This window comes from Camelus dromedarius, chromosome 33 (assembly GCF_036321535.1).
Source record: "Camelus dromedarius isolate mCamDro1 chromosome 33, mCamDro1.pat, whole genome shotgun sequence".
Taxonomy (NCBI): Eukaryota; Metazoa; Chordata; class Mammalia; order Artiodactyla; family Camelidae; genus Camelus; species Camelus dromedarius.
In genome coordinates, this window is record NC_087468.1 from 7789264 (window position 1) to 7802587 (window position 13324).

Below are 13324 nucleotides of genomic sequence, written 5' to 3' on the forward strand. Positions count from 1 at the left end.
AATCATGGCATTAATCATGCCACTTGAATCATGTTACTTAAAAATCTACTGGAGAGTGACGATGAGGGCAAACGTGAGATTCGAGGACTGCACTGGATTCAGTTACACTCTGCCACCTGTTTTCCCTTTCCTTCCCTCACTTTTCATCACTTGCTTCTGGGCGTACGTTCCCACCTTCCCTTGCCCAGACCGACCCGGCACTTCCCCGACCCTCCTGCCCAGACAGCGGTTCCTCAGCTCCGGAGCATCCAGGAGCCCAAGGCTGTGCCCTCCAGCTTCTACTGGAGTCTGTTAAATATTATCAGGTTTACGTGTGATGGGGTAAAAAGGTTTCAGAAGCACTCCAATCCTGTATTCACTAGAAAACAGAATAAAACAGATAAACAACCAGTTTCTAACGAAGAGCCCAGGGAACTCCATTCAATCAATAACTTGTAGTAACCCACAATGAGAAAGACTATGACAACGAATGTCTGTATGTATATGTACGACTGAACTGCTATGCTGTGCACCAGAAATTGGCACAACATTATAAACTGACTAGACTTCAATTAAAAAAACAAAACAAAACAAAAAGCTGATGGTGAGCACAATGGAACAACACTAAGAGAGACAGAACACAAGCCATATGTGTAATTTTAAATTTCCTAGTAGTCATGGTTAAAAAATGTAAAAAGAAACTGGTGAAGTTGATTTTCATACTATCTTTATTTAACTCCACAGATCTAATACACTGTCGTTTCAACATGCACGCAATCTAAAAAAATATTAGTGAGATACTCTGCCATCTCGTCCTACTAAGTCTTAAAAACCTGGTGTATAGTTTAAACTTGGAACACATCTCAGTTTAGACTGGCCACATCCGAAGTGCTGAAAAGCTACCTGCGGCTGATGGCCAGAGTCCTGGACAGCACCCAGGAAAAAGGGACAGCCTACTAGTTTCGCCTGTCCTTTGAAAAACCAAGCAAAGGCAGGAGTTCACCAGCTGAGTCTATTCAGTTAAACCTTTAAACCGTAAAAATAAATGAAAATAATTTCACGAATCATTTGCACAACTCTGGGCAAATACAGTATGATCTCACTTCTGTGTGGAATCTAAAAATAGCAAAGTCATGGAAACAGAGAGTGGACTGGTGGTTGCCAGGGATTTGGTTGGGGGGGGTGGGGGGGTGATGTAAGGGAAACAGGTGAACGTGATCACAATCTACAAACTTCCAGTTATAAGATGAGTAAGTTCTGGGACCTAACAGACAGCACGGTGACTGGACGACCCCGGATAGTACATCCGACAGGGCAGGCAATTAACAACACCACACTGTATCCTAGAAAGGACTTTTTGGAAGTTCTCACCGCACACACACAAAGGAGGGTAACCACGTGAGGCGATGGAAGTGTTAGCTAACTTTACTGGGGTGAGCATTCTGCAATATACACACATTATCTAAGCATCACGTTTTACACCTTAAACTTCCACAATGATGTGTGTCAATTACATCTCAAGAAAGCTAGGGGAAAAAAAAAAAGGTTTATAATTTCAAATTCCTTCCTGCCTTTTCTAGTGTTGCCCTGCACGCGAGGCAAAATTATACAAAAGAAAATAAAAGATGTGAGTCATCATAAAAAAAGAATAATACGGTTTTGTTTCTTTTTTTTACTTTATTCCTGAATGTGTCCAGAAAATTAATAGAGGCATGATTTGTTTTTCTATTATTTAATAATTTCCTGCCTCATTTTATTCCCTTCCTCCCCACCCTGCACCCTGCTCCATTTAGTCGTTGTGGTCTATAAGATTTTAAAGAAGTCAGTTTGGGCCAGTTTGAGCTATCTGTGAAGGTATACACCAAAATCAAAAATAATGCTTTTGAGGAGGGAAGGTATAGCTTAGTGGTAAAGTGCATGCCTAGCATGCACAAGGTCTTGGGTTCAATTCCTAGTGCCTCTGTTTGAAAAAAATAAACAAATAAATAAACCTAAAGTTACCTCCCCCCCATTAAATTTTTTTTTTTAAGAAACAAGGAAAAAATATAGCTTTGTTTGCACAGGCAGTATCAGGCATACTGAGATGGAAGTTTGTGTGATGGTCCCCCTTCTCCTTCCTTCTACTCTCCCTGCTGTTCTTCGTGACTCTGAGGGTTGATAGAAACACGATGCTCTATCTGTGAGGCCGAGAGCCCGGCGTGGCCGGGACCAACACAGCAGAACAACCAAGCCCCGTTCTTCCTCCCCAACTATAGGAACTCCCATCACAAACGCCACACGTTACTCTTGGGAAAAGGGACCCCTCACCTGGAGCAACTGAGAATTTTAAACCCGAAGGCTCTTTCTGAAAGCGGTGGCCACGGGAGTGAGGCATCTGGGAAATTCCCAAGGAAGCCTGTATTAGCGGCTGGAGCTGGTACCTGCCTTAGAAATAGGTAGAAGCTTCGCTGGTTACACTTCAGACCTTTGCCATCATTGCTACTTTGTATAGCAAGTGCTACTCTGTTCGTGTTCACCTCTGTTGTTAGACATAAGATTGTACCTTGAGTGTTTAAGGTAAGTTCCTGTCCATTTCTATAATAAAAAATGTTAACATGTTACAAGCTCTAAAGCACCTTAGAGAAACACTGCTGAAGGAGGGAGGTGTGTATGTAGGTGTGTGTGTAGGTGTTAGTGCTCTTGGGTAGACAAAGGGGACATTAGGAATTATCAGTGTTTTATCTCTGAGCATTTTTGAAAACATAAAGCCCAAAACACAGGAGCCAAGACACCAATTTCTAAAATCAATGCTATGAACCCCTCCCCACCCCCCAACATAGTGCAGTGATATTTGAAGGGGCCGATACTACTGAGACGTGAAGGCTCTCGTTGAGAAGACTAGAAACTGTCCCTGAACTTTAGCTCCAGTGCTGTGCAAACACACTCTGAAATTCACACGCACACGCACACGCACACGCACACGTACACACCTTCCCTACTGTGACAGCTCACCCCAGCACAGAAATGAGCAGGGAAATAATAGAAAACAGGGAATCTCATCTACCCTCTTAGGGCTGGAAGCTAAAACTCTCCTGAACACACAGGAATTCATGAGCATAAATAGTTCCTTAACAGTAAATTAGGAATGAAGTATTAGGAGAGGCCACAAAGGGGAAAGAAAATCGAAGAATGTCCAGAAGTCGATTCTCCAAACAGCTTCCACGACAGAGGAGAGGACAGATGGAATGCACCGAACTCCAAGTTCATGACAAAAACCAAACAGCAGCAGTGGTAGGCTTTGGGGGTGCCAAGGTGCACGGCTTCCAGCATCGTTCCAAAGCCATGAAGATGCTGGAATCTTGCCCCGGGCTTTCCTACCTACAAGACTGACTGCATTTTGAACCCAGGCCCACCTTCTGCACTATAGAAAGATGTATTAACAGACTTCTGTATTAACTCCCTGGTCATTAAATGATCTCATTCTAGGACAGGCTGACCAAGAGTCCACCCAAGACAAATTCAGAGAGAGGTGCTTTAATCTTTCCCTCAGCTCCGGCTGCCTCACCCAAGCACAAGGCAAGCTCGGCAGTCGCATGCCCTCCTCAGTCCCATTCACCGTAACATGAGCTTTTCCCTGGGAAAAGCAGGTGCGATTGGCATGACATGGGACAGGAATTTCTACACTCGCTACAAGTTAAGTGCAGGAAAAATGACAAGTTTTATAAAAGAGGTGTCCATGGATGTGCAGTCTTAATTACATCATTACCCTGGGTCCCCTGGACCAAAGTCCCCAGGTAAGGGCAGTAATTACGCATGTGTGGAGGTGCACACAACACACTCGCCATGGTGGGGTGTGCACACCTGTGATGGACCTCAGGCAGAAGCATCGCTCGTGTTCAGGTCCTGAACGGCATACTAATCGCCCCACATTAGAAACCAGATAAATTCTGAGAACACACGCTCCGGGGTAAATCTGCCCCTTCCTTTGTCATCGCAGGATACTGGGGGTGCATGGTAAAATAGAAAAGTGCTTAAATCTCCCGTAATACTTCATTTAACGGTTAACACTATTTTAGTGCACTGTGTGCCATGACAATATTCATTTAAATGCAACAAAGGACTTTTCTGTGCACCAAGTTGTGCAACCAATGTTCACTTTGAAGGTAGGGAGGGACAGAGGTGGTGTTTTTCATACACCAACAGCACAGCAGAGAATCACTGTGTGGTTTACCAGGAACGTGTGGCCCTCCTTGTCCCAGATCCCCTAATTCCCAGAGCAAGTAAACCCCCGATCTCATCTTCACAGGAGGTCGGGGACTCGACACAGCAAAAGCCCGTCCAAGCTCTGTGGACGCCGGGCCTCCCGGTCATTTCTAAGCAGAGACGCACCAGGACCCCACCCTCAACCAGCACATCAATGGTCCCCCCACACTCGGGACCCTCCCATCCCAGTTCCTGCCCTTGAACTTCAGGCAAAATGACCAGCGTCTTTAGATAATTCTGTGGGTGTCCTGGAACTTCTGCAGAGGCACATGGTCAAAATACATCCAAGGTTATTCCACCAGCCGTTGCTAGAGTGCCACTGGGAAACTTGACACAAAGTCCCGGCCCTGTAATCTCTGGGGAGACCTTGTAACCAGCTGATGAGACACTTTCAATGACACGAGTCAAAGAACACCGAGGACACCGGAAGTCACACACACGACGATATGAATAGCAACAAGGAGGATGCAGAAGCTTTCATCTGGGTCACCCTGGATTAATACCACACTTTATTTAGGTTCCCTGGGATACAGAAAACCACACCGCCTTTTAATGCCCGGCTTTCATTGCCCTGGGTTCCACTCTCCTTGTGGGGGGTGCTCAGCTTCCTCCACCACCAGCCTCATTGGCTCCTGCTGTGGAAGTGCCGATGTGAGGTGGAACACAAAGCAGCCCTTAATCAAAGCATCACCTCTATCAGGGTGCAAGAGAAACTTCCGGAAGACCTCAGCCTTATGGTGACAACACCAAAACTCTCAATATATACAGTGGGCTCCAGTGGAGAGCCCAGCATGAATTTAGCTGAAAATAAATATTTGCCAAAATAAAAACTTTCAAAGGCATTCCAGCTGTACACAAATGTTTGTCAAAATAAAAACTCTGAAAGGCATTCCATCACTAAGCATTTCTCACTGGCCCTATATGAGGTGTGACCATAATATAAAAGGCTTATATTTGGAAGCTGAAAAAAATTTAAAAAGCCACACCCCACAAGTAGCCTCCGTCAGAGTGACCCTCCAAAGGTTAAAAGCGGATCCAAACACTGCCGTTCTTCAGCTACTTGTCAGAACTTTTTAAGAACATCCTTCCAAATCACATAGTGCCTGATACACTGTCTTTAAAAAAATAGATAATTTCTTGCTTTATAACCATACCTATTTATTTATTTATTTAATGGAGGTACCGGGGATTAAACCCAGGACCTCATGCATGCAAAACACACGCTCTACCACTGAGCTACATACACCCTCCCCTCTTTAAGAAGCTGACCTCAAATTACAGGATGACATGCCTTCTTCATTGACTTTTGCTTTGAATGACGTAAAGCTCATTCAGATTTTGAATCAAACCTACCACACCAAGGGGAGACTTCCCACTGCCAACGCTGTTCAGATGGACTTACAGAAGCAATCCCAGAGCTGCAGACGCAGTTTGGGAGACGCCGCCTTGGCAGAGGAAGCTGACATGGACAAACCGAAGGGGCATCAGACCCAGAACGTTCTTGGTGCCTGACCATCAACCCCAACACTTAATTGTCATGTTTCCTATGAGACCCAAGAGGTGACTTCCAAGCCGTTTTGCATTTCAGCACCGGCTGCATCACTTTAGTACAATTTGGCCGCAACATCCTTTTATTTCTTTGAAACCAAGAGTAAGAAAATCCACTTTGAATTTTCCTTCAAAGAACTGAGGAACGCCTGCCCTCTCGCATAACGCGCTGGGCTGCGGCGCCCCCACCGGGCAGACGGGGCCCCCCCCCGCGCCCGAGCGCCCGGGGCGGGTACTCACGCCATGATGCCCGAGAGGTGGAACATCTCGGCCGTGATGTAGGACAGGTAGCTGTACAGGAAGACGAAGAGCGGCTCGATCACGCGCACGTTGTGGGTGAAGCGCGTGGTGAAGGCCGCTATGAAGCCCAGGAAGACGCCGATCAGCACGCCGCCGACCCCCACCGCGAAGAAGTTGGCGATGCCGGCGAACACGTCCACGGGCTCGATGGTCTTCATCTGGCAGAAGGACTTGAACAGGTTGTACAGGACCTGCGGGAAGGACAGCGCGGTCAGGGCCCCGCCGCCCGCACCGCCGCGCCCACGTCCGCCTGCCCCGCGACCACGACGAGGCCCGTGTCCCCGAGGAGGCGCGGGGACCCTGCACGTGCTCAGCCCCGGGTCAGGGCGGCAGGGGACAGCCCTCCACAGAAGGCCCGGACAACCATAAATGAATAAATGGATGCCGAAAATGATTACTTACATATCTAAATAAATAAAATAATAAAGTAAACAATTGTATGTTTAAATAATGACTTAAATATTTAAATAAATAACAATAAAACAAATATTTGTTTAAATATTCAAATTTTTAATTAAAAAGTAGGAAAACAAACAAGTATTTATTTAACTAATTATTTAACTAAATAAATAGTTAAATAAAAATAAAAATATTTGGATGATTATTTAAATATTTAAATAAAATTAAATTAAAATGTTTGTTTAAATAATTATTTAAATATTTGAATAAATAAAAAATAAAACATGTTTGTTTAAATAAATATTTAAATATTTAAATAAATAAAAGAAAACAAGTATTTGTTTAAATAATTAAATACTTAAATAAGAAATAAAATTTTTGTTTAAATAATTATTTAAATATTTAAATAAATAAACTAATAAACAAGTATTTATTTAAATAGTTGAATATTTAAATAAATAAATAATAAAATAAAATTTTTGTTTAAATAATTATTTAAATATTTAAATAAATAAACTAATAAAACAAGTGTTTATTTAAATAGTTGAATATTTAAATAAATAAATAATAAAATGAAATATTTGCTTAAATAATTAAATTTTTAAATAAATAAAATAATAAAATTAACCAATATTTAATTACTTAAATATTTAAATAAGTACTATAATAAAATAAACATTTGTTTAAATAATTGTTTAAATATTTAAATTAATAAAATTATAAAGTAAATCAATAATAAAATAAGATAAAATAAAAGAAAATATTGTATCAGTTTCCAGTGTACAGCATGGATGGACTTGGAAGGCATTCTGCTAAGTGAAATAAGTCATCCAGAGAAAGACAAATACTGTAAGATGTCACTTACATGTGAAATCTAAAATATTACAACAAACTAGTGGTTATAAGAGAAAAGAAACAGATTCACAGATGCAGAGGAAAGGGGGAGGGGAAAGATGACAATGGAGGATGAAGAGGTACAAACTGTCAGGTATAAAACAAGATACAAGGATGTATTGTACACCATGGGGAATACAGTCAATATTTTATAACAACTGTAAGTGGAGTATAACCTTTAAAAATTATGAACCACTATATTGTATACCTGTAACATATAATATTGTACATCAATGATACTTCAATTTTAAAAATATGATACTGTAGAATAAATACTTAAATAAATGAAAAATTAAAAATTAAAAAAAACGAAAGCTTGGATAAACGCGTGTCATCAGGAAAACTATTTCTAAACCCGAGAGACAGGAGACTTCAGAACTATTACACGACTTACTCCTAAAACACTATTTTTTAGATACAGCCTAAAAGATCACTTTTAAAGGCTTGGTTGGCGTCCGACCTGCCCTGCTTGTATCACCAAGGGAAGCAGAATGTCACAGAGAAAGCTTCTCAGTGTTGGCTGTGAATCTGGTGACCTTCCAACGTCCTGTTGTGGGGTCTCACGTGGAAGGGACCTGCCCATCAGTACAGGTACCCTCCCTGAAGACATCCTGCTCCCAAGTCGCTGAGGTCCTCGGTCGGAAGCTCCCTCCTCGTCCCACCCACACACGCACCTCTGATGAAACACGAGACCTGACTGGTTTTTCATACAGCAAAGGGGCAGCAATCAGCGTACATGAGTGCGTCTGCTCTAACTTCACACATGTGTGTGCCTCTAAAAGGATGAGACCACACTGTTGCTTGGTTTCTGAGAAATCTGCACAGTCTTTACATAGTGTAATTAAGTCTTCAAAAACGCCAGGCATTCATATCTGCTAGGCACGATGCTTTCAACCACATCTCTCAGGGCCACTGAGCAGCTGACATGGGAGGTGACAGCTCATTCTTTCCCCTTTTTGCACAAAACCAGCAAGTGAAATACATTCCAGGCATGTGCTTGCTTCTTTTCACTGTCATGTTTGCAATCGGGCTCTCCAGGAGAGGTAGCCGACGGGACACTGGGGTCTTTAGAGCACAGGCCATCTACACCCTCCCTGGGTTCTGAGAATCTCAACATTGAACCCCTCTGTCCACAGGCACAGAAAACGTCAGAGGCGATACCAGAATCCAAGTGTCCTGACCTTCTGGGTCAGCTCTTCAAGGTTTAACAATGAGAATGAGTCAGAGACTGCTAACCAGAAACTGTCCTGGCAAAAAGCCATGTCACTCTTTTCTACCTCACTTGTGGTCCTTTGTAACCTACACACTTCAGGTTTCAGGTAATGTTTTCCTCTTTTGATCGTAAACTCCTTGTAGTTAAGGATCACACCTTATTCTGACTGACTTCTTCTCTGTTGCCTAGCAGATGACAATAAACATCTGTTGGTTTTGAAAAAAAAAAAAAAACAGTGGATTACAACTTAGAAAGCCGTGAGCTTTTCCCTTCTCCTGAATGTTGGCATAACACTCAAGAGCCTCCGGTAAGGTACCACCAAGAAATGACTTGAGTACGGGAAGAAAAAAGCAACTCACTAGCCCGAGGACCTACATAGCCTGAAGAATCATCATTTGCCAGAAAAGAACTGGCTTCAAGTAGCATCGCTTCCTACCTTCAACCAGACCTGCCGTGCACTTCAGATTTCACCGCATCAACACGCCACAACTGCATCCTGAGGGGGATCGGAGAGGCGCTATATTTACCCCCTGCCTCCAAACAGCCGTGGCCAAGAAGAGACGGTCACCCGCTGTCTGGGGAGAGAGATGGGTCTCCCAGGCGTCATCTCTGCACAGACAGCCTCCCCGACCACTCGGGCTCTGCATTCCGCCCCCACACACCATGGTTTCTACTCCCCTCCCTCCAGCCAATCCCATCTCTCCCTCATCCAAGCCCCCTATAGCTGCCCCAAGACTCGCTTCCTTTAAACACTACGTTTCCATTTCTCACTTACTCTCAAATGTAGAATCTCTGACTGCCTGACTTGGGGAAGAAGGCTCAATACACCTGGTGCTTTTTATTCTATTTTATTTTATTTGTGCTGCTTTACAACGCCCTTCAGTTTTGGAGAGGGGAACCTCCCCTATCTTCCACAGCTCCGTGGAAGCTGCTGTTCCTCTCCAGCCTTCCTGGACCCCGACCCCTTGCAAATCGCCCTTCCCTCCGCCCTCCTGCAACACAGAAGGCCCCCCAGACCATCCAGCATTTGGTGATACCCTGTCTTGTGTGACTGGTGCTGCCTCTTGAACACCGACCTCATTTCCTCAAAAACATTAGAAATTCCTCGTGCACAGAACCCAGGTGTCCTCCCCCTCTGTCTCATCTCCCTGTGCCCACCCCCAGCACACTGACAGGGCTGCAAACGACGCCCAGGTCCTCATCCCCAAGGAACACCTGGGCAGACAGCATACTCTTTCCAAAGCCATTTTCCCGGCAACCCAACCCATCAAATCTGTCAGAGGCACATTCTGTCTTTAACATCCCTTTGGGTTTTGCAAAGAGTGAGGCTGATCCACAGGCTCTGGTCTTTACTGTCAGGACACTGTCAGAGGCTCCAGGCTGATCACTCAGCTGCTTCGGAGGCCAGGGCACCTTCCAAGGAAATATCTTAGGTCGAGGCATTACCATGACGACCAGAAAGCTTTCCATAACCTCCCATGTGTGGTCCACTGAACCTGACACCTAGTGATCAGCACAAGATAAAATTCTTTTAGTTACAACTGGCCATAACCCCACAATTGGTTCACTCCAGTTAAATCTTTAATTTTATCACCAGGGAATCTGTATAGAAAAGTGCTTTTGAGGTTATAATTTTTATATAGTATATGTGTATGCGTGTCCCTACAATTTCGTCTCCAGTTGCTCTGTGCAAAGTTGACCTCAACTTGACAATCACAGTTTTAGAAAACTGAAAAGCCGGTGGTGCCTGTTGGCTAAATTCTGTAATGGGCTAATGTGACAGCTGAGTTCTTTCAAATGTTTCTATTCATTATTGTTATTTAAAAAGTTGTGTATATGAAAGTTAGATATTATCTGTTCTGAACTTTGATTTAATATGTACAATAATGCAGTGAAACCGTGCAACGCAAGGATGCAAACAATACAGAGGTCTTTATCAGACTAGCTCTGCTGAGAAAAAAAGAGTTTTCACGTCACGTTTGCTGAGATGAAACACAAAGAATAATCGTTTCTGCACAGGAGACTTTAAATCTATTCTCCTACTTGCAAAAGCAAAATTGAGTACCAAGTGGTCTCTGCTTATCCTTCCTCTTCCTGAGTTAAATGCCCCCGCACAGCACACAATGACCAGGCGACTCGTGCACGTCCCTGTGCTCTCACCACACAGCCTGCTCTCCTTAGCCAAGCTCAGTGATGACAGACTGAGCACACTCCCTAAGGGTCCTTGGCCAATGCATTAGAATATTCAGCGGTTGCATCAACATGTTCTGTTGAAGCAGAAATGACACTGGAAACTACCCTGTGAGCCTAACTCACTGGACTATGGATGGATAACTGAGAATCGGAACATCTGTTCATAAGAAGGGAAGTTTAGCAAGGTTTTCCTAAGATGTTTCTTATAAGGGAGAGAACAAAAATCCTATTTTAAAAACTCACCTTTTTTTTTTGGCTGTCACTTCTCCTGTCAATTCCAATCTACCATAGCCCTGGACAACAGGACCCAGAGTTTGACTTCAACTGATAGATTATGAATTTTTCTTTGCTTTGAGACATGTTTCTGGTGGGCTTTTGCCCCTTTGGATTTTCTAAGCTCAATACCGAATTCACCGTGACTGGGGAGGGAGTTAATGGCACTGACCACCACCTCACTCATCCTCATCCTATGCTTCCAACCTGACTTCTCTCTGCTTAGTCTCCACCCCTCCAGGGACAACACTGAGCGGCCCATCCTTTCCACTGTGCACAGCAAGGTCCGCATATTGCACACCTTCCCCTGAGCCACGAGCTCCTTCAACCTCTCCTAGAGATAAGACGAGATGAATGAACCAAAGAATCTTCTATAAAACACCCCAACCTCTGTCCTTTGAGGGCACCTGACTAGGAGGGAAAAAATTATAATTTTTTACACTATTGCTCTAATTATTCCTGACCCTGGAATAATTGTGGGTCAGTTCAGCCCCACAATTCAGCCAGTCCCTGGGGTGTGTTCTTCAGTGTTGGGTAGGCGGACCTCGAGCATGCCCTGATATCTGTGGGGGCGGCTTTAAGGGTCCTGGCTCTCAGCCCAGGTAAATGAGCTACTGACAAAACTGTCACCGGACACCATGACACTCGTTGTGGCTTCCAGGCTTCAGGCTCGTCGCAGGGGCTCCGTGACAGAGCCACCGTGCCCTTTCCCCATCCTTGCCCCACTTCCTGCGCTGGGATGGCCGGCCCTCAGTTTGGCCCACTGCCCTCTCTGGGCCAGCCCTGCCTCTTCGTCCAGGAAACCACATTTGGTGGCTCCGTGCCTCATGACAGGAAGCTCAGGACGTGCTTCTGCAAAGCCCCTAGGGCTTTGCACCCTTTAAAGAGTGGTTCAGCCAGATCATTTGCAGGGACCTGATCCTTGACACCCTCCCAGGATGCTCCAGTGAGACGACTGAACAAGAAATCTTGGAAGAGACGGGGAGGCAGCGTGAAGACAGGGCAGGTCATTCTGAAACTCACCTGACGTCTCCACCCCACCCAAGGAGGGGTGCAGCGGGTGGCACGATTGCTTTGTAATGTTTCCTATATCCTAACTGACCCAAGATTTCCACAGTCTCCCTCAACAAAGGAAACAATGTATATATCAAACATTAGTCACAGTGGAAAACCTGATGCCTCCAAAAATTAGAATGAGTTGTAAGACACCTTCATTGTTAGACGCTGGCTTCCTGGTTAAAATTTACTATTGGTGAGTTAACGACTAACCGCTGTTCATGCGCAGTGGGGTAAATGAAGTGGATTCATTACCTGAGTGAAGTAACCTCACTGTCTTAAAGCAGCTCTTAGCTATTCTAAAAACTGGGATTTCCTCATCCGTAAATAATTTTTTATGTAATAATATCCCCACGGAGTTAATGGACATCCTCAAATATGGTATTTTATTCAGTTCAGGGGCCTGAACAGGGGCTAAGAGAAAATAATGTTGGTTTCTATGCTAACTTTTTTTTTCTTTTTTTTAGGGGTGTGGTGAGGTAATTAGATTGATTTATTAATTTTTTTAAATGGAGGTACTGGGGATTGAACCCAGGACCTTGTGCATCTATGTTAACTTTTCAATGAATCAGGAATAGTATTTTAATGATAGGAACTAATGGGGGTCGGGTGATGTAAATTACTTAAGTTGGGGTCACCAGAACGTCCTTAACTGGTGGAGGAGCTCCGTGCACCCCTATGGGGAAGGGAGCGGCTTCTTGCCTGAGCTCAGGATGCAGGTAAACCCTGCTAATGTTAAGCTCATAACAGCCCCTGACTCTCTAGTTATGTGTCAATACATGAGAATTAAAAATAATTTGCATTTCTTGAATAAATACCTAATTATGGGGAAAATGGTGAGGACCCAAAGTATGCTGCTTGAGTAGGAACTAGAAGGGGGGTGGGTGATGAAAAATTTGCTTAACATCAGGAAATAAATAATGCACCAGCCCCAGGTGGGGAGAAGGCACTGAGCGGGCGTCATCACCGCACTCCTACAATACGTATCGCATCCTGAGAGCATCACTTCTCACAAAGGATGCTGGGACCGTGGGTGCTCTGAGTTCTGATCAGGGACCATCACTGCCAGGGACACACGGGTCACGGTCACTGTGATGTTCCGCTGGCAGCTGCAGAGTCGTGCAAGCAGGACCAGCCACGCAGCTGGCACCACCTGGTACAGAATGAAGACGAGGGCCTGTGTGGAATCATGAATAAATAACAAATTAGAAATTCCCTGAGAATTTT

General features: G+C 44.3%; 1 protein-coding gene across 1 annotated transcript in view; it reads right to left on the bottom strand.

The window, feature by feature from the left end:
- Nucleotides 1-13324, bottom strand: part of SLC9A2 (solute carrier family 9 member A2) — a 55658-nt gene that overhangs the window by 24217 nt on the left and 18117 nt on the right. The window contains exon 3 of the mRNA XM_031441037.2: nucleotides 6010-6260. Within this exon, the coding sequence (XP_031296897.2) occupies nucleotides 6010-6260 (251 nt within the window). The remainder of the gene's footprint in view (nucleotides 1-6009; nucleotides 6261-13324) is intronic.